The following is a 27978-nucleotide window of genomic DNA, read 5'->3' on the forward strand; positions in this document are numbered from 1 at the left end:
GGGAGAGGATCACCCCGCACTAGGCCAGAAACAGACCAAAAAGCTGGCGGTCGGGGTCGGCAGAACCTTTTCCACCCCAAAAAAAATCCAGAAGTTCGCCTGCGCATCTCAGCGTCTTTTCAGTTCCAGGTGAGAGGCTGTGAGACTCGTTTCGTGCATTTCTCCCAATATTGATACCCCCCCTAAAATGGAAAATCTTTGGAAACATTGAATTGGTGATTTTGCAAAATTTTCTTCAACTTTGATTGATCCATCGACCTCCGAATTCCGGTCAACGCTCACTTGGATCAACAACTGTCTAATTCACCAGGATTTTCCTGATTGAGACTGCATCACCACAACCACAGCTGGTACCAAACAATCACCAGAATAATTACCCATCCAGCAAGAAACTTCAACTCGGAGGAAACGAATTTCTCACGTCACCAAGATGCCAAAGTTTGTTCCAAGACAGAGGAAGCACAAGGTGCTCGCCCGGGAGAGGGCCAAGGAGAACGGCGTCAGCTCTCTGGACACCAACGCGGACGAAATTCTCCCCGAGGACCAGAAGCGTATGCAGGAGAAGAGAGCTCAACTCAAGGCTGAGCTGCAGGGAGATGGAGTCAAGGTCAGCGGCAAGAAGGCCAAGCGCCTGGAAAAGTACATCACAAATAAGCTTCGCAAAGACGAGAACCGAGAAATCCTCGCCAAACTCGCACAGCAGAAAGTCGACACCAGTTTATTCACAAGTATCAAGACTCTCGGCCAAGGGAAGGAGACGAAACTACAAGCTCTGATTCGCACGCTCAGGGAGAAGAATGCCGGTTTGGAAGTCGACCCGGACGCGGAGGAGCTCCTCTATGAGAAGAGAGAGGATGCGCCAGAGCAGGATTCCGACGAGAGTGAAGCTGAGGCACCCAAGGCTATCAAGCCACCGCCCAAGGCCCAAGCCCCTGGGCCGGTACAAGCGGCAGCACCGGCGGTGCCTTCATCCACATCCACATCAGCATCGGCACCAACACCTATCACGAAGTCGGAACCACAACCCCCCGCTTCTGTCGGTTCGGGCTTGAAACGCCCGCTTGATGTTGATGAGTCGGGACGGCCAGTGCTCCGGAAACGCCAAAAGAGGGGCGGTGTAGTTTCCAAGTTCTCTATCGCTGAAACCGAAAAGGCGAAGGATGCAGAGGATGAGTGGGGTGGTCTCAGCGACGACCAAGGCGAGGACCGGGAATCCGGCGATGACGAGGAAGCCTCTGAAGAGGAGTCGGAAGAGTCAAGTGAAGGATCAGAGGAATCCGAAGACGACGACGAAGACGACGATGAAGAGGAGGGCGAGGGCGACTCGGGAAGCAACAGAAAGTCTGCATTCAAGGCTTGGGCACATGCTCAGAGGAATCAGGCTTTGGGCTACCAACCGGTAACACCGTCCTCCACAGCTCTCGAGATTCCCAGGCCGGAGAACTTTCAGCCGCGACCTCTCGAGCGAGAACCCCTGCCGCAGGAACTCCAGCCGACAACAAATCTGGCTCGCAAAGCATACGCCGTCCAGGTGACCAGGCCGCCGGAGATCCAAGAAGCGCGCATGAAGCTGCCGGTCGTTGCGGAGGAACAAAGGATCATGGAAATGATCCACAACAACGATATTGTGGTTGTCTGCGGTGCCACCGGTTCCGGTAAGACGACCCAAGTGCCACAGTTCTTGTACGAAGCTGGCTACGGCTCTCCTGGTTCTGCTACCCCGGGAATGATTGGTGTCACGCAGCCTCGTCGAGTTGCCGCCGTGAGCATGTCCAAGCGTGTTGCACAGGAGTTGGGTGATCACTCGGACAGAGTTGGATACCAGATCCGATTCGAAGGCACAACGTCAGCCAAGACGGCTGTCAAGTTCATGACGGATGGTGTGTTGCTGCGAGAAATGGCGCAGGATTTCTCGCTCAAGAAATACTCCGCGATCGTCATCGACGAAGCTCATGAGAGAAGCGTCAACACCGATATTTTGGTCGGCATGCTGAGTCGTGTCAACAACATCCGTAAGGGCGACGACAAGATCGACTCCTCGATCAAGCCGCTCAAGATCATCATCATGTCGGCAACGCTGCGAGTCGAGGACATGACCAACAATACCACACTATTCCCCACGCCGCCACCTGTGGTTGAAGTAGAAGGACGACAGCATCCCGTCACGATTCATTTTGCTCGGCACACGCAGGCCGACTACGTCGACGAGGCCTTCAAAAAGATCATGCGTGGTCACAAGAAGCTGCCGCCAGGTGGCTTTCTGGTCTTTCTCACGGGTCAAAACGAGATCAGGCACTTGAGCAAGCGACTAACCGAAGCATTTGGTGGCTTCACAGGAGCAAGCGCCCCCAAGGTTGAGATTTCGGCCACTGATGCGCCTGTCGAAGTCGAAGATATCGACTTTGGCGAGGTGGATGATGCGGACGCTGCCGATTTCGATGACGGGCTCGATGACGATAACGACAATGAGCATGAGGACGACAAGGAGTTCGAGATTGAGGGAGAGGAGGGCGAGACGGGACCCCTAAAGATGCAGGTCTTGCCCCTATACTCTCTACTGCCCACCAGGGAACAGATGAGGGTCTTTGAAGACCCTCCCGAAAACCATCGCCAAGTCATCCTGGCAACCAACGTCGCAGAAACCAGTTTGACCATCCCGGGCATCCGGTACGTCTTCGACTGCGGCCGCTCCAAGGAGCGCCAGTACGACCGCCTCAGTGGGGTGCAGACGTACGAGATCGGCTGGATCAGCAAGGCCAGTGCCAGCCAGCGAGCCGGTCGTGCCGGTCGTACGGGCCCGGGCCACTGCTACAGGCTCTACTCCTCCGCCGTCTACGAGAGAGACCTGCCCGAATTCACCGACCCCGAGATCCTGCGGATGCCCGTCGACGGGGTCGTCCTCCAGCTCAAGGCCATGAACCTCTCCAACGTCGTCAACTTCCCCTTCCCGACGCCGCCGAACCGCATGGGCCTGCACCAGGCGGAGAAGCTCCTTAGCTACCTCTCCGCCGTCACGCCGGAGGGCCAAATCACAAAGATCGGAGCGACCATGTCCATCTTCCCGCTCTCGCCCCGCTTCGCCCGCATCCTGCTCGTCGGTCACCAGCACGATTGTCTGCCGTACACCATCATGATGGTCGCGGCGCTGTCGGCGGCCGAGATCTTCGTGCCGGAGCACCAGGCGATCCCCTCGCTCGCGGCGCGCGACGAGTCTGAGTTCCGCAGCAACGCCGACGTCATCGCCGAGGACCGCCAGGCCAACATCCGACGCTTGTTCAATGCCGCGCACAGGAACTTCTGCTACCTGGACGACCGGTCGGACGCCATAAAGCTGCTCCAGGTCGTCGGCGAGTTCGCGCACGACCCGACGGAGAAGTGGTGCGAGGACCACTTTGTGCGGTTCAAGGTCATGAAGGAGATCACGCAGCTGCGCCAGCAGATCACGGAGCTCCTCCGGACCAACATCCCGGCGTTCAAAAACCTCAAGTACCAGGACCGGCTGGATGCGCCTTCGGACAAGCAGGTCGCCTACCTCAAGCAGATGGTGGCCGCGGGCTTCATCGACCACGTTGCCCTCCGCGCTGATAAGTCCCCCGTTCCGCCCGAGCTAGCGCGCAAGCCCCGCCGTGCCATCGACGTGCCGTACGTGCCGCTCGTGCCGCTCGGCGTGGGCCACGATACGGACAAGTTCGTATACATCCACCCGAGCTCGCCGCTCTCCCACCTCAGCCCGCAAGAGTGCCCCGAGTACGTGGTGTACTCGCACCTGCAACGGGCGACGCAGGGCTCGGACCCGAACAAGGCGCCCAAGACGAGGATGCAGTCGCTGACGGACGTTACGGGCGGGCAGCTGGCCAGCCTCGCCAAGGGGACGCCGCTGGTGAGCTACGGCAAGCCGGTGAAGGAGATCTCGTCTACGGCGAACACGCGCGAGGTCTGGGTTGTGCCATACCTGAGGGCCGAGGGTGTCGGTGGCCAGGGGTGGCCGTTGCCGATGAAGAAGGTCACGCAGCGCAAGGTTGCAGGGAAGGGATGGGTGGTCGAATAAGGTATTGGAAATAAAAAGTCCATCGTAGGCATATCCGAGTCTAGAGAAAGAATAGAGGCAAGGCGTTCTGTCCCACAACTTGCGCTGTCCAACATGCCCCCTCTCCTCACCAGAGCGTGGTGATCTTTTCAACGGTCATAGAAAGGGATAGGGTAAAGCCCATATCACGATAATACTGACTAGCCAAGCACTACACGCGTCGATACAGACGCGACACCTCCTCAGTCAAGGGGGCCAGCACCGCACAGACGTATCGTATCGTCTCCTCTCAGCGAATCGCATCTTGCCGATGCCACGTCTGCAGCAACCCGAACCAACCGCACGAACCCCTCCGAAGAAGAAGAAGAAGAAGAAGTAAAACATAAGAAGAAAAACATAAGTCCAGACTAACGCAGACTACACACGTGGCAGGCGGGCAGTTCGGCCCAATGGTTGAAATATTGCGAGAGCCTCTTCCTCAGTGTACATAGGACGGACCATGCGCCTGATCTCTTTTCCATTTCCCTACCTGCTTCCCCAATTTGGTCGCTGAGGAAAAGCCCGAGAGCCGGGCTGTTCTTTGTTGGCTATCAATGCGCGGCACTAAGTGGGACAAACAACTTCGGACGAGATGATGCACCTCCGCCGCCACGAGCCCAGAGTGAAACTTCCGCGTGCTCTTGGCCTCACCTTTCGCAACGGTGTTTTACTAATCCGGCCTACCTCCCCTCTTTCCGCTGTTCTTACCTGTTGAAGGGTCTGACCCGGGGGGGGGGGGGGGGTAAGAGGACGCAAAGGATAAGTGTTGAAAAAGTTTGGGGCGAGTTATCGCCAAGCTTCACACACCCCAAACTTTCCCCCGTCTTCTGCTGAGCCGCAGAGCCCGGGGTAACTAACGGCGCTTGCTTACCATACCGGCCACTGCAACAACACATAAGATCGGCATTCCTGCAGAGGTCCTGCGAGTCAGGTCCCACCTGCGGCGCTGGCTGGGATATCCGATGACACTACAACAGCCAAGGTCCTTTTCGGTAATCAACGAAGCTCTCATTGAAGACTGTCTAAGCACGTTGCGTGCCATCGAAATGAGAATGTCTCTCTTCTCTGGCGTTGCTGTCGTCACAGGCGGCGCTTCCGGTGAGAAGCCTCCCTCATGCCCATCATCCCCAGATGTCCAATGGCCGACCTTGGTCTTGGGATATGTATGGAAAATGTGAACGGGAATGACGGAAATCCACAGGTATCGGCCGTCAGGTCGCCATCTCATTCGCCCGCGAGGGGTGCAAGCGCATCGCCCTCCTTGATAGGGACGAGGATGGTGCCCTCGAGACCGCCCGCATGTGCCGGGAGGCCAACGGCGAGACGCGCACCTATGTCATGGAGGTCGACAACCGCAACGAGGAGGAAGTATGTGCGTGCATGGAAAACGTGGTGGAGGAATGGGGGCGCATCGACTACGCTGTCAACTGTGCTGGTGAGTGGCCCTTTGTCAATCACCATGGGGACTCAAGGATGCGGGTTAGGTGTTAGTAAAAAAGGGGGCTCACAGCTCACAATAGGAATGTTCGGCCCACTGGCGCCGTCGCACCTCTTGACGGCAGCAGAGTTCGACGAGATCACGACGATCAACTACCGCGGGACCTGGCTGTGCTCCCGCGCCGAGCTGACGCACATGATCAAGCAGGAGCCGATGACGACGCACGACGGCAGGCCAGGGAACAGAGGCGTCATTGTCAACGTTGCGAGCAACCTAAGCTTGGTCAGCCGGTCGGAAACCCGTAAGTGGGCGGCAAACCCTGTCTTCAAGAATGTTCCAGACTGAAGCCCCTTTTAGCGGCCTACAGTGCTTCTAAAGCAGCTGTGCTGAGCATGACGAGAAGCGATGCTGTTGATGTTAGTGAGCCCGTGTTCGTAAATAGACTGGCGAGCGTGGCTCTGACAACGAGCAGTATGCAAAGTACAACATCCGTGTCAACTGCGTCTGCCCGGGGATCATTGAGTGAGTCTCTGCATCAGCTGCCAGGAGATCCCAAAGCTGACCAGCAGCTCAGCACTCCGATGACCAGCGGGGTCACTCCGGACGATCCCATCATCGCCGTGGCGCCGATGAAGAGGAAGGGGACGCCGCAAGAAGTTGCCGACGCCGTCTTGTTCCTATGCAGCTCCAAGGCGACCTTCATCCAGGGTGCCTCGCTGTGCGTCGACGGAGGGTACGTGATCAACTAGGTCCACTGGGCTCGTGTGTGTTATGAGGGAAGCAAGTCCAAGAGGGAATGGAGACCTAAACAGGTTTGTATGGTAGAAAGTCATTTGCGTTACAAAAGCATGGGGAGTGCGGGGGTTCTCAGCAGAAGCTGCGTTCGCTGTTTCCGAAGTAATCTATCTGGAAGCTAATATTCTTATGAAGAGGACCATTATGAAATGGAGCATGAAGCGTGGATTTCTAAGCGAATATGTGTTTCTTGAAACTTGGACAGCACGACTTCGCTTGGTATCACGGTTGGATAGGTGAGACGCGAGCGTCTCTGTGTCCAGATATTCGATGTGCCATTCATCATCTACGAGACAAACCTTCAAGTCCATCGCCATACACAATACAGTGGCCGAATCAGGAAACTAACGGCATGTTGTATAGCCCCAATGATCCCATCCACGCTGAGTTCAACTGGCGGTGTAAGTTATTCGCATTATAAATGCTACATAAGCAGCTCACAAAAGTCTTCAAAAAAGTCTTCATGGTCCGTACGCATTGCTCCAAGGCTGTACTGAAGAATGTCCACCCCCTTGAACGTTACAGGAGATGGAGACGAGGTTGCACACCTGGTAGACGAGGCCGAGGGAGAGTGGCAGATGGGCGGCGTGAAAGGGCAACGAGGACAACGAATGACGACGAACAGATGGGGCAGTGTCGAAAGATTCACAACCAACCAGTAGAAGTGCGTACACATTCATCAAGCGTGAAGGACCAGCGGCAGGAATGCATATCGCACGGGTCTCCTAAGTAAAAGAAAAAAAGGGGGTATCATTTTGAAATCAAACGCCATGAGGCCAGGTCTAAGCCGGCTCTTATTCACATACATCCGACCCCTCCCTCACGAAGACGGCCCCGGGGTGGTCCCCGGCGTTGCGACCTTGCTCTTCTTCCTCTTGAGCTTCGGCACGGTAGGCGTCTTGGGACTCTTGCTCTCCTTCCCGTCCTTCTTCGTCTCCTCCGCCAGCTTCGTGTTGAGTACCGGTTTCGGCGGCGGCGGCGCGATCTTGTCCTTGCGCCCCGTGCTCGCGAAGTGGAAGTCGCCGGGCCGGCCCGTGATAGGATTCTCGTCAAAGTAGTCGCCGCCGTGGCGCATGTGGATCAGGAACGACTCCTCCGCGAGCCGGTCGAGAGCGTTCTTGGTCGAGTCTTTCTTAGCTGCAATGGCAGACTTCGCGGCGGCCGTGGCGTTGGCGTTCGCAGCGGTGCCATCGGGCATGGGGGTGTCGCCGCCATCCTTGGAAGCGGTCGCGCGAGAGAGGGCGGAGGGGGGAGTAGGCTGGGTGTAAACGTGGCCCAGGGAGGGTGTCCACTTGCGCACACTTTCTGTTGCGGGTAGGACCTTCCGCATCGCCTCGGCAATGGACTCCTGGTTTTCCCATTAGCCGGTGTCCAGTTTCCGAGGGTATTCCCTCCTTCACGGGGAGGGGTTATCGTGAACCTACAATTCTCGAGCTAAGAATGTCACCCAACGTCGGCGCCTGGTAGATGTTTTCCCCAACCACAAAATAATACGCCAGAGGCCTCGTCTCCATCCTGTTCCGTTCGAGGTTCTTCTGCCTCGTCTGCTTGACGATCGTCCACACGCCCGTGCCCGTAACCATGTCGGCCGGCGCGTGCAGCACGCGGAACTCGAGGCCGCTCATCTTGTCAAGCTCGCCCTCGAAGGCCTCACGCGTCGCCAGGTTCTTGAGCAGTGCCGGGTTGAACATAGCTTGGTTTGTGATGACGGCGTTGTTGGACTGGCGGTCGAAGAATGGTGACTCGGCAAAGTAGAAGAGCACGCTGTTGGAGTGGATGCCCTGCATCGAGGCCGCGATCTCGGGCGCGCGCCATTGGATCTCGTCCAGGGGTGGCTCGTTCGGATTAGCCATTTTGGGGGTTGAGGCGGTTGCGTAATGGTTCAGTGAAGGGGCTATTGAGGGTTGCAAACGTTTCGTCCGGGTGTGGTTGATGTTGCTAAGGCGGTTTGCGGAGCTTTACTGAGCCGCAAGTGAACCGAGGAGCTCTGCTGTATCGTGGGGCCGGAGCTTGTTTAAACTACAGGGAGTCTCGGGTGGCTGACAGGGGTATTCTGTGGATACCTAATTGAGTCACGTGATTTTATGGACTGGCGAACCAACCTCCCATCTTGCGCTACGAGCGACAGACATTAGCAAGTTCAATCACAACGAACCCGGAAACAAACATCGCTATACCCAAGCCAGAAGAAACAAAACTGACTATCGAAACACGAAAAACCACCCAGCGAACAAGTGGGAACAAAAGAGGAAAGAAAGAACAATAGCCTACAATCTCCACAATCCCCACAATGGACCTCCTTTCGAGCGTCCGCAAATCCGGCTCCCGCGGCGGCGTCAACTTCAGCTGGGACGAGGTCGCCAACTCGTCGCACCGTGAGAATTACCTCGGTCACAGTCTCAAGGCCCCCGTCGGCCGCTGGCAAAAGGGCCGCGACCTCAACTGGTACGCCAAGGGGGATGACGGCGCCGGCGCGCGGGAGGGCGAGACGGACCAGGAGCGGCAGGAGCGCGAGCGTAAGGAGGAGCTGCGCAAGATCAAGGAGGCCGAGGAGGACGCGATCGCTCGCGCTCTGGGGCTGCCGGTACCGCAGCGGGATACCTCGGGCGCAAACGCCGTGGAGGTCAGCGGCGCCAGGGGCATCGGGCCCGCAACTGAAGGGGACGCAAGGCCCGTGGAGGAGGAAAGGGGTGGGCTAGTTGTTTCGGAAAAGAGGGAGCGTAGGGATCGCGACGAGGAGAGGAGAAGGAGACACAGAAGCCGCAGCCGCAGTCCGAGACGGGAGAGGAGGCGGGATGGGGACAGAAGACGGAGCCGCGAGAGGGAGCACGGCGGGGAGGAGAGGCGGAGGAGGGGCGATGTACGGGAGCACGACCGCGCACGCGGGGGTCGCGAGGAGGGGCGGGAGAGGCGGCATCACCGCCGGGCGAGGACCCGCAGTCGCGAGCGTGAGCCGAGAGAGCATCGTCGGCGGAGTAGGAGTCGCCAGGGACATGGGTCACGGCCCAAGGATCGTCGGCGTAGCCCCGACGAGCGCCCCCGATGAGTGCTATAGAGTTGTACGAATGATAGAATGATACCCACGGCCTGTCTGGTGCGCCGTCTGATTAATATCCAAAAGACCTACAGAATCACAACACTGGGACTGTGCCAAGAAAGTGAATAAGTACAAGGTGTTATGTAATGGTCTCGTTTCAGAAAGTAAGGGCGTCCGTCATACAGGAATGGGAAAGCAAGAAGCTGAGGACCAGTGAAAAAAACGAAAAACAGAAAACAAAAGCTCAGGTGCGGGTTCGAACCCGCACCCTACGAAACCCTCCATCAGCAAACTTCTTTGGATTTCATCACCAAGTTCACACTAACGATCCAGGGCGTTATACCTCTGGGCCAATAGGCCCTTCATCGGGCTTGGTTGGAAGGAGCTGAGGGGAGGTTGGATATAGAGCTACTGGTGCCGGGCGAATTTGAACATCTGACGTCATTGTAGCTTCGCATGATACTCGGGATGAATTGCGACTACCACACCATGTACTACTACTCCTTGCCTGCTTGCCGCAGTTTGATTTCCCACCGTAATAGCAAGTCTATCCTAGCATGTAGGTCTCAAGCAAACAATGGTCTTTCTCCTTATGCAGCCCTCGTGTTTTCTGAACGCCGAGCCCAAACTCCGATGCCCACTAAGTACGGTCCGAACTCTTGAATACAGCTCACGCACTAAAGGATGTCACATAGTACTGTTGACGGTTAGCATATTCTCCAGCATCGGTGTTGGTTGCAGTCCTACGGTAAGAACGGCATCATCCGTCGACGCGGCATCGTACTGGGGCACATAAACATATAGAATCAAGGCGTGATCGTCCGCAAAAGCCGCGACAACCCTTCCTTCTAATCTCCCCACGCTCAGCACCCGGCTCCAGTCTTTACCGTCGACCCTTACCGTTGCCCACTTGTCCGGTCCTGCCTCCTTGAACTTCACACTCGGATGCTCCTCGACCGGCATCTCCAGCTGCGTCGGGTCCAGCTCAGGGTTCACCAGCCCTGACCATGTGCTCGAGACGTCGACGGCCTCCGTAGCGATACGGAGCTTCAGGTTTCCAAACATGTTGGCGCTGAGCTCCAGCTTGGGACTCACGCGGGAGTTCATGCCGGACGACAGCGCGAGCTTGGTGAAGCGGTCGGAAATAGCCTTTAGCTGGAGCAGGGGCGGCATCGTGATGTGCACGTCCGTCTCGCGCACCGTGGGCTGCATGATGGTCTCCACAGTCTCCGGGTGCAGTACACGCACAGGAATATCCTGGGTGATAATCTTCTCGCGCTCACGGCGCAGGGAAGTCTCCAGGTGCTCCGCGATGAAGCCCTGGTCATCGTCGTCGAAGGGATCGTTCTCGAGGCCAGCGTAAGCGGCGTTGCCGCGGCCCGGCAGCCCGGAGCCCGCGGAGGCGTTGGTCGTCGTTGTGATGGTCATAGAGAGCACGGGGATCCCATCTTTCTTGGTAAGACGCAGCGAGGCCGAGGTGCTGTTGAGTGCGGAGCGGAGGGCGCGCTGAAGCGGTTGCAGGGGTAGCTCTAGGTTGATGGTATTGTGCTCCTCCGCAGACTGGATGTGATAACTGTCGAAGATGAAGTCCATCGGCAGTGAACTAGTATTATTCAGCCGCCCTGCTCTGTGTCAAATGTAGAAGGGGTCATCTCACGACCAGACCTGAGACCCCGTATCTGGGATGACGGTGAAGCGCGCTGTTTCATCATCGAGGCGAACCCAAGCGATCTTTTCAAGTGAGTTAAGAGCGGCGGTAAGCTCTGCAGGCAGAATAATGACAACAGTTAGTGGTGAGAGGCGACTACGAAGTGTGGAAAAGCAGGGGATGAATGGATAAGATAGATACGCACTGGAGAATGTACGAATGTTTTTGAGCTCGGTCTTGAATCGCATTTTGAGGCTTTAATCACGAGGAACTCGGGGTGATGAATTTGGTGGTAGCTATGGATGGATGGGTAGCTGATTGCCTCTTTCGGTGTAGACGCGTAAAGTGGGAAGTGAAGCGGGCGCACGATCTTGCACCAAAAAGGTCTCCGTGGTATGTGTAGCTACTGCGTGCGCAAACATGGTAAGCAACTGCGTGGTGCCGCTGGCAAGGGCGACCTGAACAGGTGGGTGGACAGATGGGATGCCTGTTTGCCACGCTACGATGCACGTAGACGGCAGCTCTTTAGCGCGGGGTATCCCCCTGTTTAGCGTGCTCAGTTGAGAAACCTCACCCCATTCACAGTTCGCACATACCCCGCAATCACCTCAGACGCGTTGGAAAAAGGCCTGGCCGCTCACGATCTTTTGATACCGAGCGGCTTCACACCGCCCCTTCCTAGCCTTTGGCATGCTTCGGAGTCCGGTTGCGATAGTACAGAAAACGCTGACAAGGGGGTCGTCGGCGGGTGTGGAAGGGGGAATGGTCTGGATATTGCTATGGCATGGTAAGTCTTACACGGATGGATAATCTTCCCACGAGGCGGTCCCTCAGACGTACGTCCGTGATACCGAGGGCCCGACAGATAGGAGACTGCAGAAATGAAGAAGATGGAAGCTTTTCCACAAAAGCAAAAAAATCAAGTAGTTGTGACCTGGGGTAAATGGAACCTGTCAGCTATACCATCTGTCGTGTGTCATAACCTCGAGGGGCTTCGCCAAAATGCCACCATGTTCCTGCCCAAATGCCCCCGTCTTCTGACCAGCTCTGTTTGTCTGCTTTCGTGAGATGCGACCGACGAAAAGCCACCCAGACCCTGCGTGTCACAATGCCAACTGGTCCATCCGCTGAAATGCTGTATTCCTTTCCACAGAACCGACTTTGTCAAACTAGGTAGGCGCGACTGAGTCTTCGGTTCTGGAGGATCCCTTTTGTCGTCCCGTGCAAGCGCCCCCGTCGTCGTGGCAAGTGGTTGTTGCTATTTCCTGGGCGACTTCGACGTAGAAGCCTTCCGATCTTCTTGCAGAAAGTGCTCTATCCACTTCTTCCTCCACACCTCGCGGTCTTCCCACGGTTCCTTCCCCGACGTATCCTCCTGCTCCTTGGGCACCTCCGCCGGGATGGAGGCCATGTTGTGGTCAAGAGAGTGGATGAGGGAGTTGAGCCGCGGCAAGAGCTGGCCGCGCAAGTACTTCGACGTCTTGCGTGACCGCTGAAGCTGGGTGTGGCATATTTCGCACGGCATCCAGCCCCAGTACATGTAGCTGCGCGCCGGCTTCGTCGTTGGCACCACGGGATGCCCGCAGTCGCACCGCATGCTCGCCCGGCACCACGGGCAGTGTGGCTCCTCGACGCTGGCGACGCCGAGCCAGTGTTGTATGCAGTCCCCACCGAAGCGGTGGCCGCAGGGGAGGTATCGCCAGACCTCTCGGTCGCCCTCCTCCTTCACTTCGCCGACCTTTTCGTAACATATCGCGCAACAATTGTCGTCGGCGGCGGGGTTGGACGCCATCTCCTGCTTACGCATAACAGTCTTAAGAATGTTCATGGTCGCCAGCGCCAAAGAGGGACACTGAACTCGTTATATGAACCAGGCGTAAGATCTCTGGGGTGACGAGTCCGTGGACTTGGATCGAGTCCTTTCCTTTGTTCCTGCTGGACAAACGACAGGGGAGCGGTGGTGAACAAAGAGAGTGGGGAGCTTGGCAACGAGGACAATGGCAGCAGCCAAGAAGGGAATATACACAAGCTTTAGCAAAGCTAATCGTGCCTTGCAGATGGCACAACATTGACCTCACCGTTAGGCCGTTCCGAATCCCTGACCGGGAAGGCCATGCGCCTTTTCAAAAAGGCATGGCGCACGGAGGCACACATTGAGCAAAATTTGTGCACCCTTCTTGCTGGGCTGTGCCTGACATGTGCGCTGGCAGTGGTTAATCAGTCTGACCTCCAGGAGCGTTGAGCATCGGCTAGTGGTGTGACGCTTGTCAGAAGGAATGCAGACAGCTCCAAAACGGGACCTGTTTCCGAACTGCTGACCTCTATCAACCACTCATACCGCTTGCTATGTTATCTCGGAGAGCGGCATATAAAGAGTCTCGTTGAGTATAGGAAGGCGGGCGATGCCATCCATGATGGCAAAGGAGAAGAAACCCGAACAGCCTAGCGAGACAAAGTGTATGGACATGCGGGACGGAAACACAAGCGCCTGAGCGGCAGCTGTTTCGGACATGCGGTTGCGTCTGCCCTGGAGGGGGGCACGCGAGAAAAGTAAGGCAGCGTGGGAGGCGGTATAAGGTTTGGCTGATGTTGATACAAGCATAGAGTTGTATGCAACTCTTGGCTATCCTCACCATTTACCGACACTCTCCCCAGAAAACTGCAAGAAGTTGGAGGGGCAAACCCTTCAGGTCGCCGTCGTAGAGGCTTCCCTGAATCCGAGCTGCGGACGCCGAACGGCCTTCGAGAGCGGCGCCTAAGTAGATTGGCCAATGCAGCTGCAAAACAGCTCGTCGGTATGGGAACGCTGCATCGCATAGAAGGCGGGAGAAATGGGCTCTGTGCGGCAACGTGTGACTGACGCGAGATTCAGCTGAATGTCTCATCGACTGGTAAGAGACCAAGGTAGGCATCCGACACAAAGGAAGACGAGGCTGAGGTGAGTATTAAGATTGATGCTACCGCCTATTACCAGCTCCATCGTCTTCATCGTCACTCTCGTCTCTGAAGCCCTCTTCCAGGCTAGCACGGAGAACGTGTTAGCTCCAAGGCCACATGATAGGTGACAGGTGGGTGGGGTTCAAGCTAGGCTCACTCTCTACTCAACCGTCTCGTGCTGTCGTGCCTGCCTTGCCGGGCATCATCTGCTAGGGCTCTTCGGGCATCTTCCCCCACTTCCCCAAGCTCTTCTCCGTCTTCTGACATGAAGCCATCTTCGGACGCATCGGTTGCAATAACGAGACGTTCATGAGCATTCCGCCTCCAGGTGCTGGGCACCATCAGCCTTGCAATGCCGTTCTGCAAGCGATGCCGTAATGATACACTTGAGGTAGTTATGGAGTCGATGGGCAGGTATTGGCTATAGCGACTGCGCCATCTGCGCCATAGCGGTGCGAGAAGATAGGTCGATACGAGGAACAGAATGAGCGAGACGATGGCCGGCACGATCAAGGTCTATATCGCGGAGAGGGCCTGGTCAGCTCACGGAACGACACGGCAATTGGGAGGGGCAAGACGCGCGCAGATGGGAACGGGAGGCGCACCTTGACGACCGATACCGTGGCGCCCATGATGGGGCGCGGTGTTAATGTTGAGAAGATGGATTATCGAATTTCTAGATCGTAGATGGATTCGGCTCTCCGGTAAACCAAAATTTGGTTTACACTGAACAGAGGCGGCGCGGCGACTATCGGCGGGCTTACCTACCTACGTAGCTGTAGGCCACTGGCCGAGCACGGGTAAAGCTGTCCAATGAGGTGTGTGGCCTTGCCAAGCCAGGCGTGGGCGTAGGCGACCGGGCGGACGGCTTGACATGACAGGGAGCAAAAGCGACATGGGCTTGGGGGCACGCACACGCAACCTCAGGGCCACTTGGCCCCGGCCGGTGCCGGGCTGGACAGGCACCTCGGAGGCACCTTACACTGATGCTGGGCCTTGAACGTGCTAACCTACCTGGACTGGCCCACTAGACAAGCTGTCGATTGCGCACCTCCATCCACTGCGGTTCATGATCGACAGCCGTCAGCTCGCTCACAACATGCTTCCCCCCGTTGGATAGAAAGTTGCCAAGACACCGCAGCAAGTTCCTAGGGAATTCCTAGTGAATGCAAGCGGGATGAGCCACGGCTGAACACATTTCTTGCCTTGCTTTCTCAGTATCCAGAACAACCCCCTCTACACTCCATCCATTTTGTAAGCGTTCGAGAGGATATGAGGAACCTGGCCGATCACGACAGCGCAGATTTGCCGAGTCGGGCATGCTAGCGTAAGCTAATACACCTAGGTATCGGTCTGTACTCCGTTCGTACCTAGCGACCCAGTAATTATTCATTGCTTTTGCTGGGAAGCCACACACAGAAAACTCTGTCTCATACGACACGCGCAGCGAAATAAGCAAGCGGCCCATGGAGTAGTCGGTAGGTCGTTATACGTAGTAATGGCCGACTTTTGCCTACCTACATCGTACAAGATTAAATAAGCATCAATATCGCTTAGCTGGGCCTGCAACAATGGTGGACACCCCGGATGCCATTGATGCCAAACATAACTCAGGTACCCCACCACCACATTTCCAGGTGGAGGTACATGGTTCCAGACCCCTCTCGGAAACTCGAAAGCATTGTAATCGGCCCAAAGAATGGGTTCTCATCACCTAGGTCGTTGAGCCCTGCATCACACGTCGCCCAAAGGGTCGTAGGGGTCTACTTCGTACGAGTACAAGGCACCTACACACACCTACAGCAAGTAAGATACCTACGGTACGGTACGGTATCGTATCTATCTAAAGGGGGTAGGGACCAGCAGCTGAACCGTCCGCTAGATGTCAGAAAGCGGTCAGAACGCGGTCAGGATCCTCGCAAAGGAGAGCGAGAGTGCTCGGAGGCACGTAATTAGCTAGAAAGAATTATTATGTAAGCTTCTGCTTTGGGCCATGGCAGACGGACGAATGCGAAAGTGGTTTGGGGTAATATGAAGAATCGCATCTGATTGACGCACACGCAACACCGCTTGGCCCTGGCCGGCGCCAAACTAGCTCGGCGACCTTTTTGAGTTCTTGCTAATTCATCTGGCCAATACGGCGCCAAACCTGTACTACGGGATTAGTCGTGTAAGAGGACAGATGCCGATGGCGGTCTTGAGTGCTTTGGATAATAGTTCACAGACACCCCAAGGACTTGGATTCCTTTCCATGCTCTTTCGCACCTTCTTGGATCGCAGCCCGCGTCCACATCCACATCCACATCCACATAAAGGTCCAGGTCCAGGTCCAGGCCCATGCCCACGTTCTCACCCCCTGAGCGATGCAGCAGCGCCCCCGTAGCATCGCATGCCAATATTAATATCCGTCCGTACGTACGGAGTACATTACCAAGGCATGTACTTTACACAGCGTAGCAATTACGGGCAGATCTAGTCTTCAGTCCTTCTATAGTTCTGCTAAATAGGTACATTGCGGGTTATCATTCGCAATCCCATCACACCACAACACTGGACCTCAACGGAGAGTGCTGCCAAGTTCGCCAACGAACATCCCCACTCCAAGCGCCGGATCCGTTAGAATCTCTTCTCCCTTCCCCTACCTACGCCACCTCTGTTGGCGCCCTTGCTGGCCCTCCTCGTCTGTCTTCCTCCATTCTCTCTTATCTCTCTTTGCCTTGGTTTTCGTCATTCTGCGCCGCACATTCCAGTCCAGCTGTCACCATTACAACCCACCAAGCCACCAGAAGGCCAAGGCTTTGGAGGCTTCGCGCCGTCGCTGCCTACCTACCTACCTACGCTACTATCTAGCCTAGGTACCTAGCTAGTACCTGGCCGCCCCCCGGAGAACGCTCAGGCAGTTTCCGCAGAGGAACTCGCACATCTGCTGCCCCTGAAGTGTCAAGTCAATCGCGGCCCCTTGTCGAGCCCCGTTTCATCAGTGGACTCCGCACTTGCAACGCCGTCCTCGCCAGCGACAAGACCACGCAGAAACCACACGGCCCTTTTCCCATGCCCTTCGAGTTTGCCCTGATCGACGCTGCGAGGCACCGGACAAACTCTGCTCACAATTTGCTCAATATCATCATCGGCTATTCATATCCAGGTGGTACCAGTTGGAGCGGCGACCTCGTCGACGGAACACGCGAGCGAGCATCCGACTGCCTGTTTCCTGGTCCCTCCCCCTCCTCACATGGGGATCCTGGGCCGCAACCCACAGACAAAACACACGCACTTGCCCAGGCCCATCATCATCACCAGCCCGCCCAGCCCTGCAGCTCCTCAGCTTGCGAACCAGCTGTACGGCACATTCCAGATACTCAATCCGGCTTTGCCTTTGCTTTGGATACCCGAAAGTCCATCCACTCTCTTTCGTGACACACCATCATTTTCCCGCGATTCGGTCGTCTTCCCAATTTCAATCAATCCTGGTTGGTCTGTTCTACGTCACCGCGCAACCATTTCTGCCCTTGCCCAGCGACACAACCTTCCAAGTCGGACAAATTGAACTGGCGGACGTATCCCAGCGCCCCCCGACTAGCAAATTGTCGCATTTCAGGGTGACCAAAGGTGCGTCCTCCCAGGGTGCCCCCCTCCCTAGGTCCCCGGCCCCAAGCCCAAACCTCTACTTGCTTTGAACCAAACTTGTGCAGAAGACATGCTAAAACATAACCGATTCATGCGGACAGAGATTCAACACGGCTCGATACCGACCACAGGGCTCCACGTAGGCTGCTAGAGAGAGCTTCAATCATGCGACCGGCCCTGGCCACCTTGCTCGCCCGAACAATTATCCAGACCCGTCAATTCTGATAATCCGAAGACGTGCCATATCGATCGAGCTTTACGTGAGAGGGCCAGGTGTTTCACCTGCCTCCCCTTCCTGCGCCCACAATGTCTTCTACCGACAAGTCGAGGCAGTCATCAGGAGGCAAATCGTTTTTCTCGCGCAATAGGAAAGACAAACGTAACACGAGCGACGAAGGCCGCTACCTGGCTGGAGCCGACTACTCCGACACGGCCAGCACACACTCGCGCGGTTCTCGTCATCACCGCGACTCGTCCGTTGTATCCATCGACGAATACCCTGAATCGGGTCTGTCGGCCGGTCCCATGACGAGCATCCCATACGATACCTACCACGATTCCAGGTCGCCGGTTCCAACCGAATATCTACCCAGGGGTGATCAGCTTGGGGTCCTACGCCAGAGCCCTTTGCCGCATCACCTTAACAAAGTAACGAGCGACTTTCACCAATATCCCAGCTTCGATCCGTCAATCATGGCGGGTGGTGCCGGCTCACATGCGTCCGCGCAGCGCGTTCCGCAGTCAAATATCACAATGGCCACCACCGGTCGTCAGACGCAATACCAACAGTGGGGACCTGGGCCTAGTCGCGGAAGCACGGCGAGCACAATCAACGGGTCCCACAACCCCAGATACGATTCGTATATGACATCGGCGGGTCGTAGCTCTGCTGACCAAGCTAGCATATTCTCATCAGGTAATGGAGGCACCTATGACATGACCACAAATCGCTCATCAAGACCAGCATTACCGAGTGCTTCTTCACAGAGTTCCTATTCCTCGCACTTGTCCAACAGGGACTCCTCGCACCCTCCCTCCTCACACCGACTGACAAAATTTCCCGGCATGCCACCTACCGGACACGATGGCTTCCATTTCCCCCGGCCGGACAACGACGAAGTCATCAACCAGATGTTTCTGGCGCTGATGCAAAAACGAGGATGGCACAACCTACCCGAACAGGCCCGTCGGCAGATGGTCGCGTACGCGCCTGACAAGAAGTGGACGTTGCTATATCAAGACCGATTGACCGAGTGGCAAGGGGAACAAAAGAGGAGACAAACAGCGAAACCGAACCAATATGCGGCACCCGAGATTCTAGTCAACTCGGACGAGGAGGGCTCGCCTGAATGGTACGTCCGACGTGTGATGGACAACAGCTTGGACACGAAAGGACTTGGGAGTTTGGAGGTCAACCTCCGTACGCAGCAGATCGGCTGGGTGAAGCGCTTCATCGAGTGCCAAGGTCAGGTCGCGTTGACCAACGTCTTGATGAAGCTCAACCGCAAGACCGCAATAGGCCCAGTTCCGGATGGGAAATCCGACAGGAATTCTGATCGCGAGTACGATATCATCAAGTGCCTAAAGGCCTTGATGAACAACAAGTTTGGAGCCGACGATGCTCTCGCACACCAACAAGTTATCATTGCACTGGCTACCTCGCTCACCTCTCAACGCTTGACGACCCGGAAGCTGGTTAGCGAAGTCCTCACGTTCCTGTGCCACTGGGGCGACGGCGAAGGCCACTTGAAGGTCATCCAGGCCCTGGACTCGGTCAAAACGCAGCAAGGAGAAAACGGCCGCTTCGATGCCTGGATGCGGCTCGTTGAGGTCACGGTGGATGGCCGAGGAAAGATGGGCAGCATGGTGGGAGCCAGCGACGAGGTCCGAAGCGGTGGTATCGGCATGGAGAACCTTTTGATGGAATACGCGGTTGCGACACTGATTCTCATCAACATGATTGTGGATGCGCCAGAGAAGGACTTGCAGCTCCGGATGCATATTCGTGCCCAGTTCACAGCATGCGGCATCAGACGTATCCTGTCCAAAATGGATTCGTTCCAGTACGACCTCATCGACAAGCAGGTCGAGCACTTCCGGACAAATGAGGCCATCGACTACGAGGACATGTTGGAGAAGGAGAACAACAGCGTCAAAGACAGCGTTGAAGGGGAGGTTAAGGACCTCAACGACCCTGTTCAAATTGTCGACGCTATCCAGCAACGTTTGCGTGGGAGCAAGACACAGGACTACTTCATATCAGCTCTGCAACATCTGCTCCTCATTCGTGATAACGATGGCGAAGAGCGACTGCGAATGTTCCAGCTGGTAGACTCTATGCTCAGCTATGTGGCCATGGACAGGCGCTTGCCGAATATGGACCTGAAGCAGAGCCTGAACTTTACCGTTCAGAGTCTGCTGGACAAGCTCCATACGGACTCGGAAGCCAGACAAGCCTTGGACGAGGCGCTGGAGGCCAGACAAGTCGCCGACGCCGCCATGGCTGAGCGAGACGAAATGAGAGAGAGGATGGAGCTGGGCGCTGATGGCCTCGTGGCGAAACTCCAGAAGCAGCTGGATGAGCAGGCCAGGTTCATTGAAGCTCAGCGGCGGCAGGCCGACGGCCTCAAAGCCGAGCTGGAGAACATACAGACATTGCGCCAGAAGGAAGCGCAGCGCTACGAGCTCGAGACCAGAGAACTATACCTTATGCTTAGGGATGCACAGGATGTTGCTGCGTCCACCGCTGCTAAGGGCAGTAAGCTCGGAGAAGAAGACCCAGCGCGGATGCAAGGTATCCTGGATCGCGATCGACTCATGGAGCGTCTGCAGATGCAGATCGAACGCCAGAAGACGCAGTTCAAGCTGGAGGGCAGAGTATGGGGAGAGGCTGTGGGACCTTCGGATCGCCTTCGCGCTCTTCGCGAGGAAATGGACGATGCTGCCATCGGATCGGGAGGATCAGGGCCGGGTACGCCGCCAAGAGACTTCACCAACAGCATGCTTGGAAGCGTCAACCGCAACACAAAGATTCCACGGAAGCCGGTCAACGGACGCGGCGAATATATCGAAGGCGATTCCCCTGAGGTCGAAGAAGGTGGAGATGACGACGAGGACGATGAGGGAGTCGTCTACGAAAAGCCCAGAGTCGTTGAAATTCGCCGCCCCGTTATGGACCCCAGCCAAAAAGCTGGTCTCTTTGGCGAGATGGCTGGCAAGGTGAAGAGATACGAAGGAAGTGACTCTGAAGACGTCGAGGGCGCAACAACGGGCCCGTCACACCCGAGCCTCGAGCCCGGCTCTCCCATCACTCCCGCCGAGGGCGAGCCTCCCAAGATCCAAATCACCGGTGCCGCCGCGCCCCCGCCCCCTCCTCCACCTCCAATGCCCGGTCAAACCGGTGCTCCCCCTCCACCTCCAATGCCCGGTCAAACCGGTGCTCCCCCTCCACCTCCAATGCCCGGGCAAACCGGTGCTCCCCCTCCACCTCCGCCGCCCCCAATGCCTGGCCAAGCCGGCGCTGCCCCACCGCCACCACCACCTCCCCCTCCCATGCCTGGGATGCTCTCGCCAACCGGTGCTGCCCCGCCGCCGCCGCCGCCTCCACCACCAATGGGGGGTGCGCCTGGAATGCCACCACCGCCGCCTCCTCCATTGCCTGGTGCAATTTCTGGGCACTTCCTCTCACAGGCTACGCCTTTTGCTAGCGGACCCTCCTTCGGCCTTCCTGTCGTTCGCCCGAAGAAGAAGCTCAAGGCTCTCCATTGGGACAAGGTCGATTCTCCTCTGACCACTCATTGGGCCGCACATGCACCCTCTGCTGAGGAGCGGGAAGAGAAGTATCTCGAACTTAGCCGCAAGGGTATCTTGGACGAGGTCGAAAAGCTGTTCATGGCCAAAGAAATCAAGAGGCTTGGCATTGGTGGAGGTGCGAAGAAGGATGACAAAAAGCAGATCATCTCGGGAGACCTTCGTAAAGCCTTTGGTATGTTTTCCCCTCCCCCTGAAAATATAATGTGATGTGACTGACTCTTGTACCTAGAAATTGCATTTGCCAAGTTTTCTCAAGTCTCTGTTGAGAAGATTGTGCAAATGATCATTCATTGCGATAAGGATATCTTGGACAATAGCGTTGTCATGGATTTCTTGCGTAAAGACGATCTCTGCAATATCCCCGACAACACAGCCAAGCAAATGGCTCCGTACAGCAAGGACTGGACGGGCGCTAACCCTGATAAGGCGGACCGTGAGCAGGATCCAGCCGAGCTCACAAGGCAGGATCAAATCTACCTGTTCACGGCCTTCGAGTTACATCACTACTGGAAGGCTAGAATGCGCGCTCTCGCGCTTACCAGGAGCTTTGAGCCCGACTTTGACGAGATTACCGAGAAGATGCGCCAAGTTGTGCATGTATCCGAGTCCTTGAGAGACTCCGTGTCCCTGATGAACGTCCTCGGTCTCATTCTCGATATCGGAAACTACATGAACGATGCCAACAAGCAAGCCCGCGGTTTCAAGCTGAGCTCCCTTGCCCGTCTTGGCATGGTCAAGGATGACAAGAACGAATCCACACTGGCCGATCTGGTCGAACGCATCGTCCGCAACCAGTACCCCGAATGGGAAGACTTCGCAAACGACATTTCGGGCGTGATGATGGCGCAGAAGATCAACATCGAGCAGCTCCAGTCGGACGCCAAACAGTACATTGACACGGTCAAGAATGTGCAGATGTCGCTCGACGCTGGTAACCTTAGCGACTCCAAGAAGTTCCATCCCCAAGATCGCGTCAGCCAGGTCGTCCAGAGGATCATGAAGGATGCAAGACGAAAGGCAGAGGAGATGCAGCTATACTTGGAGGAGATGATGAAGAGCTATAACGACATCATGGTGTTCTACGGCGAAGACCCCACCGACGAAAACGCCCGCAGGGACTTCTTTGCTAAGCTTGCTGTTTTTATCTCTGAGTGGAAGAAGTCCAGGGAGAAGAACGTCCAGTTGGAGGAGACGCGCAAGCGAAACGAGGCCTCCATGAAGCGGAAGCACGCGCAACTCCAAGCATCGAGTGCCAAGGCGGAAGGGCAACCACCCTCGCCATCAAGCGCAGGTGCCATGGACTCTTTACTGGAGAAATTGCGTGCTGCCGCACCCCAGACCCGAGACCAGAGAGATCGACGTCGTAGGGCGAGGCTCAAGGATCGTCACCAAGTGCGGATAGCATCCGGACAAAAGATTCCTGATCCGAACGAAATCCCCGAGGTTGAAGCCACCCTGCAGCAGTCGCCCAGGGAGGCGCCCATTGACGAAGAAGGCAACCCCATCAGTCCAGGACTGTCGTCGCCCAGAGAAGCCGGCGAAGACGATGTCGCTGATCGCGCGGCGATGCTACTACAGGGTATACGTGGAGACGGGGCCGACGATGCCGACCCGGAGAAGATGGAGAGCCTACGGCGCTCGAGGAGGCAAACGGCCGAGGAAGAGAGACGTATGAGAAGACGTAGGCGGGAAAAGGCGACTTCCACCAACACTGCCGTCAGTGAAGGAGACACGACTGTGACGGATGCGAAGGAGGAGGAGATACCCCCGACACCTTCGGTTGAGAACACGCCTGTAGAACCATGAGCTTGGATCTCATATGTGGAGTCTCCAGCCGAGTCCATATATACACAAACTACATAATGTTTACTACCTTCGAGGAACACCAGCTTGAAGGGATATGCCCATCCCTCGTACAGCTCGAAACCATCACACAACTACGATCTGGGAAGGGAAGACAAGAAAGAAATAGGCTCAGTCCTGGAGGAGACGAATCCGGTTTACCGCTTGGTCTTTCTACACCTTTGTGACTTATCATTTTGCACACTATATAAGGGGACTGGATGGAGTCGGGCACTGCCACGAGCAGGCATCATCGCATTGTCGCTGTGTTGTTGTCTTTGTTTCGGTCGCCGCTTTCTCTCGTCTTCTACGTGGCAGAGAAATGCATAGTAAGGGAAATAATGGGCTTGCTGGGCTCTCCCGGCTGGTCTGTGGGTTTGGTATTTTGTCATGTGGGCGGTTTTGGTTGTTTGTTGCATGGTGGACGGATGGTGCGATTGTTCCATGAGAAAGAGGTAGGCCAAGCAAGGTACGCTGGAGGGATGGTTGGGAAGATGTGGCGTAGACGGCTGTTGTTGATATTGAGATTACACAATACCGCAACATTCACAAGGTTGACTTGTCCGCCTGCCTATGTGGCTTGTGATTGGTATGAGGATGACAGTTCTTTGTCACTGCCTGGCCTTCATCATACGAGGAGCAGCCTGAGGAACTTCTTCTAGCCAGCGTCCACGGCCGTTGAAATATGCGCATTTCGAAGTTACGGCACAGACGGCATATCGTGACCGCCTCTGAAGAGCAATGTGTTTACCGCTTCTCGGTCCCACACTATTTATTATCTGTCACCCGCGCACCCAGCATGGACACCACGGAGGTAACGTCGAGCCCGGATGATGCTGGCTGAATCGCACAGCTGTAAGGGCCTCCGCCGGCTTGCGTACCTGTAGTCTTTTCCATTTTCAGCGTCAGCTAATGACATTGTTTCTCTTCGGTGGAAGAGATTTTACTACGTCTTCGTTGGCGAGCTAGGCAAAAGAGGTTTCTCATAGGCGCCATTTGCCGAAGTTTTCCACGGACCAGACAGGGTAGGTTCAAGTCAGCCGTACGTGAACAAATACTGTGACGATACAGGTTGGTAGAAAGAAGAAAGAGACAAAAATGAAAACTGAAAGGGACGAGACTCGAACTCGCGCGGGTTGCCCCACCAGGAAACAGATGTTAAGCTGACCTTAACCTGGCGCCATAACCAACTCGGCCACCCTTCCGGATGTTGTTGAACTACTGGGCGGTTCTTGATAATATGTACCGTAAAAGTCCACACTGAGTGGAGCGCCTCAGTGGGCATGAGTGTCAGCTCCAGCGGAACTGGCCCGGAAAAGAGCGCCGGCATGGCGACTTCAAGCCGGAAATGCGGGTTATGCAGCGTTTCCATCCATTGGGTTTCCTCTCTGCGAGTACGGATATCAGACCAGGATAATTCGCTGGATTGACAACATATGCATGCATCGCCGGGTCTTTAGCAGCGGCTCCTTTCGCATGCTTAGCATGCCGAACATGCACCGGCGCCGGTACCGCTGGACGGACGGGATGGTCGCTGAGGATGTTCGTCTACTCCGTACCATTTCCCTCCATTTCTCATTTAGCCGCGGCTCAGCTTCCCCTCCCTCCACCCCCACCATACCCCAATATTGGCCGGCGGGGCCCCTAATTCATCCAGCGGGCTCCTTGGTGATCTTGTCCGTCCTTGTCCTGAATGTGGGATGACACTGGGAAGAGCTCCCCCGAAGTTGCCCCGCTACCTGACCATCCCGCAACTAACCCGACGTCTGCGAGGCATGGCGAAGTCGCCAGTGTTGTGGGTTCAAGGTTGCCCGGAGTAATTCTATAGCGAGATGTTGCGTAGCCGCTGGTTATGACCTCGATGCTCCCCGCTCCCGCCTAACGTTTGTCTGTTTTGTACTCCCTCCCTCTTGGTGCTTTTCTTGCCAAACCTGCCTTGCCTAACCGTTCTATTTGGAAAGAGATTATTGTTGACAATCATTCCGCAATATGGAGGAACCCAAGATCGGCCTCAACCTGGGCTACAATGGTGTCCACCCCTTTTCCAGAGTGAAGCTTACCGACAGGGCGTCTGTTCAGGAGCTTCTACAAACCCTCCTCGACCCCCTCGAGCCCTTCTTTTCTCCCCAGAAGGCCCGCGTCAAGTGTCCTGGAGGCACGGCCGTGCGGTTCGACCAGGCCGCCTCCGAAGTCGAAGGTATCTTGCGCCCCATCTGGGGTCTGGCCGCTCTCCTGGCCGGTGGCGGGGAGTATCGCGGCACTGAATGGTGGATTCAGGGGATAAAGTCCGGCACCGACCCCGAGAATCCCGAGTATTGGGGCTTCCCGAGGGACAATGACCAGCGCATGGTTGAGATGTGCCCTCTCGGTATGGCTAGACGCTCTCGTGCGGTCGACTCTGGCTGAACGCATCATCAGGCTTCTCTCTTGCCGTTGCGCCCACGATCTGGGAAAATCTCTCGGAAAAGGAACGTATTAACGTCGAGAATTGGCTGGGCAACTCCATCAACGAAAAGAAGTGGGCAAAACATGAACCCCTCGCAGCACTGGGACCCAAACACTGACAGCGCCGCCTAGCATGCCCAACACCAACTGGCTTTGGTTCCGCGTCTTCGCGAACCTAGGCCTGAAGAAGAACGGTGGCAAGTTCTCGCAGGACCGACTCGACGCGGACATCAAACACCTCGACACGTTTTACCGGGGCGGCGGCTGGTCCAACGACGGGCCGGAGGGCATCCACCAGATGGACTACTACTCTTCCAGCTTCGCCATCCAGTTCCTCCAGCTCCTCTACGCGAAGCTGGCCGGCGACGACGAGCCTGAGCGGGCTGAGGAGTTCCGCAAGCGAGCCCAGATGGTCGCGCTCGATCTGGTGCACTACTTCGACGAGCAAGGCCGGGCCATCCCCTTCGGCCGCAGCGTCGGCTACCGCTTCGCGATGGTGTCTTTCTGGGGCGCCCTCGCCTACGCCGGTGTCGAGCTGCCGGCGCCTTTGACATGGGGTATGGTGAAGGGTATTGTGATGCGTCATCTGCGGTGGTGGCAGACGCAGCATGGGATATGGAGCCCCAGCGGAACGTTGACGTTGGGCTATTCTTACCCCAACATGTACATGACGGAGAACTACAACAGTCCCGGAAGCCCGGTAAGCATGTCTACCAGACGAGCGCAATCCAACCCGCTAACCCTTTCCACAGTACTGGGCTTGCCTCGCCTTCATCTGTCTCGCAGTCCCCGAGGACCACCCCTTCTGGACCTCGGAGGAGGAGCAGGCTTGGAGCGTCATTCCCAGGATCAAAGCCCTCGAGCAGCCGGGCCATATCATGAGCAACATTGGCGGTCATTGCATGCTCTTATCGTCCGGCCAGGCTTGCAGCTACCCGATGAAGGGCACCCACGCCAAGTACGGCGGGTTCGCCTACTCGAGCGCGTACGGCTACTCGGTGCCTCCGGGCCTGTTTTCCCTCGAGCAGTACGCACTGGCCTCGCAGCTGGGCCTCTCGGACGACGGCGGAGAGTACTGGAAGGCCCGGCGACTCTCGCAATACGCCGCCATCGAAACCAGAGGCGGCAAGCCGGTGCTTGTGTCGGTGTGGAAGCCGTTTACGGACGTCGAGATCAAGACTATCCTGGTCCCCCCGGAGGAGCCTACGCCCAACTGGCACCTCCGGATCCACCACATCCAGGCGGGCCGCGAGGTCATAACCGCGGACGGGTCGTTCGCCATTGCCAACGAGAACTCGGCAAACGGGCGGTACCTCGACCTCTTCGACGCGGAGAAGGTCGAGGGGACATCGCCCAAAATCATCGGCAACTACGACACCAACACGCCCGAGGGGCTAGCAAAGGGCAGCGAGGGCTCCTTCGCCGTGTCCAAGGGCGCCGTGGGCATCAAGGCCCTGGAGAGCTCGATCGAGCGGACGGCAAAACTCGTCAACGCCGATCCCAACTCGAACCTGATTGAGAGCCGCACGACCATCCCGACGCTCCAGCACACGATCAAGAAGGGCGAGTCGGTCTGGTACATCACGGGCATCTACGCCAAGCCGGAGGGCGAGGGCGTCCCTAGGCAGAGCTACCTGGACGGCTGGGCGAGGCCGCCCGCGGTTCCTTCCTGGCTCGAGGCGGAAATGAGTGCCTCTTGAGGAGTTCTTGCTGCCCGACCGGTCTGCGCCGCCGCCACGTCGACCTTAGGGGTAACCAAGTGAGTTGAAGATCTTCCACAAATACGATAGAGAGGCTTGGCAAGCCATCGTTGTGGTCCCCTGAGCTTTGTATCTTGGGGTGGATCTTCATGACCGACACTAAGAGTATATGTATTTCAATTATATACAGGCTGTTTTCTTGGTTTGAGGATTAGTCTAAAATTGGTACAGAGGACATTTGGGAAGTAGATATGATGATGCATGTAACGTTCATGCCAATGAGATCATAGACCATCACGAATAGCGTCGCAAGGAACCATGGTGAATGGCTCTACCAAGAGGTTCCCTCATGCTCCGCCGGTCCTATACTCCATCGGCAATGCCGGGCCCAAGCCAGTTGGCATCGGTGCCGGGTCCGGTCGGCTCACGGTAAGCTCGACGCTAGTGTAACCAACTAGCACCCATCCCCTGCGTTCCGGTCAAACGTGGACAATGCTTAGTGGTTAAAAACGTCGGTTTTTCGTATGATCCGGTGTTTGAGCATATTTTGCGTGGCTGAGACAGTAGTGATGTGGCATTCATGCCCTCGATGCCATATGTAAAGCAACGCCGATTTCCCGCTAGAAACTG

General features: G+C 56.4%; 10 protein-coding genes and 1 non-coding gene across 11 annotated transcripts; 5 read left to right on the plus strand and 6 right to left on the minus strand.

Moving 5' to 3' along the window:
* The first annotated feature begins 87 nt into the window (after window positions 1–87).
* On the plus strand, window positions 88–4279 carry LY79DRAFT_535657 (helicase associated domain-containing protein). The gene has a single exon (XM_060556530.1). The coding sequence runs from the start codon at window positions 431–433 to the stop codon at window positions 4046–4048; it is 3618 nt and encodes a 1205-aa protein (XP_060420220.1). The 5' UTR covers window positions 88–430; the 3' UTR covers window positions 4049–4279.
* Window positions 4280–4810: 531 nt separating this feature from the next.
* LY79DRAFT_535658 (short chain dehydrogenase) lies at window positions 4811–6569 on the plus strand. The gene is made up of 6 exons (XM_060556531.1): window positions 4811–5164; window positions 5268–5501; window positions 5587–5805; window positions 5862–5920; window positions 5977–6026; window positions 6079–6569. Exons 1-6 carry the CDS (start codon window positions 5029–5031, stop codon window positions 6251–6253), a joined length of 873 nt encoding a protein of 290 aa, XP_060420221.1. The 5' UTR covers window positions 4811–5028; the 3' UTR covers window positions 6254–6569.
* Window positions 6570–6934: 365 nt separating this feature from the next.
* On the minus strand, window positions 6935–8300 carry LY79DRAFT_146069 (MED6 mediator sub complex component). Its single transcript, XM_060551005.1, has 2 exons — window positions 7724–8300; window positions 6935–7647 (listed from the first exon to the last, which is right to left on the minus strand). Exons 1-2 carry the CDS (start codon window positions 8150–8152, stop codon window positions 7120–7122), a joined length of 957 nt encoding a protein of 318 aa, XP_060420222.1. The 5' UTR covers window positions 8153–8300; the 3' UTR covers window positions 6935–7119.
* A 130-nt stretch (window positions 8301–8430) lies between these two features.
* Window positions 8431–9437, plus strand: LY79DRAFT_535661 (kinase phosphorylation protein-domain-containing protein). The gene has a single exon (XM_060556532.1). It carries the CDS (start codon window positions 8590–8592, stop codon window positions 9343–9345), a length of 756 nt encoding a protein of 251 aa, XP_060420223.1. The 5' UTR covers window positions 8431–8589; the 3' UTR covers window positions 9346–9437.
* A 310-nt stretch (window positions 9438–9747) lies between these two features.
* Window positions 9748–11554, minus strand: LY79DRAFT_535662 (Hus1-like protein). Its single transcript, XM_060556533.1, has 3 exons — window positions 11190–11554; window positions 10994–11099; window positions 9748–10939 (listed from the first exon to the last, which is right to left on the minus strand). Exons 1-3 carry the CDS (start codon window positions 11230–11232, stop codon window positions 10024–10026), a joined length of 1065 nt encoding a protein of 354 aa, XP_060420224.1. The 5' UTR covers window positions 11233–11554; the 3' UTR covers window positions 9748–10023.
* Window positions 11555–12146: 592 nt separating this feature from the next.
* LY79DRAFT_146103 (uncharacterized protein) lies at window positions 12147–13119 on the minus strand. Its single transcript, XM_060551007.1, has one exon. It carries the CDS (start codon window positions 12810–12812, stop codon window positions 12243–12245), a length of 570 nt encoding a protein of 189 aa, XP_060420225.1. The 5' UTR covers window positions 12813–13119; the 3' UTR covers window positions 12147–12242.
* Window positions 13120–13780: 661 nt separating this feature from the next.
* On the minus strand, window positions 13781–14784 carry LY79DRAFT_146095 (uncharacterized protein). Its single transcript, XM_060551006.1, has 3 exons — window positions 14527–14784; window positions 14079–14437; window positions 13781–14005 (listed from the first exon to the last, which is right to left on the minus strand). The coding sequence occupies exons 1-3, from the start codon at window positions 14551–14553 to the stop codon at window positions 13942–13944; spliced, it is 450 nt and encodes a 149-aa protein (XP_060420226.1). The 5' UTR covers window positions 14554–14784; the 3' UTR covers window positions 13781–13941.
* A 2937-nt stretch (window positions 14785–17721) lies between these two features.
* LY79DRAFT_146161 (uncharacterized protein) lies at window positions 17722–23296 on the plus strand. The gene is made up of 2 exons (XM_060551009.1): window positions 17722–21533; window positions 21591–23296. The coding sequence occupies exons 1-2, from the start codon at window positions 17855–17857 to the stop codon at window positions 23165–23167; spliced, it is 5256 nt and encodes a 1751-aa protein (XP_060420227.1). The 5' UTR covers window positions 17722–17854; the 3' UTR covers window positions 23168–23296.
* An 18-nt stretch (window positions 23297–23314) lies between these two features.
* Window positions 23315–24108, minus strand: LY79DRAFT_146217 (uncharacterized protein). The gene is made up of 2 exons (XM_060551011.1): window positions 24085–24108; window positions 23315–23971 (listed from the first exon to the last, which is right to left on the minus strand). The coding sequence occupies exon 2, from the start codon at window positions 23747–23749 to the stop codon at window positions 23408–23410; it is 342 nt and encodes a 113-aa protein (XP_060420228.1). The 5' UTR covers window positions 23750–23971; window positions 24085–24108; the 3' UTR covers window positions 23315–23407.
* A 201-nt stretch (window positions 24109–24309) lies between these two features.
* LY79DRAFT_t21 lies at window positions 24310–24408 on the minus strand. The gene has a single exon. It is a non-coding gene; the product is annotated as a tRNA-Leu (tRNA).
* Window positions 24409–24884: 476 nt separating this feature from the next.
* Window positions 24885–27641, plus strand: LY79DRAFT_146139 (uncharacterized protein). Its single transcript, XM_060551008.1, has 4 exons — window positions 24885–25571; window positions 25622–25721; window positions 25781–26348; window positions 26401–27641. The coding sequence occupies exons 1-4, from the start codon at window positions 25193–25195 to the stop codon at window positions 27346–27348; spliced, it is 1995 nt and encodes a 664-aa protein (XP_060420229.1). The 5' UTR covers window positions 24885–25192; the 3' UTR covers window positions 27349–27641.
* Window positions 27642–27978: the final 337 nt, after the last annotated feature.

This window comes from Colletotrichum navitas (assembly GCF_030913465.1).
Source record: "Colletotrichum navitas strain CBS 125086 chromosome Unknown LY79scaffold_2, whole genome shotgun sequence".
Taxonomy (NCBI): Eukaryota; Fungi; Ascomycota; class Sordariomycetes; order Glomerellales; family Glomerellaceae; genus Colletotrichum; species Colletotrichum navitas.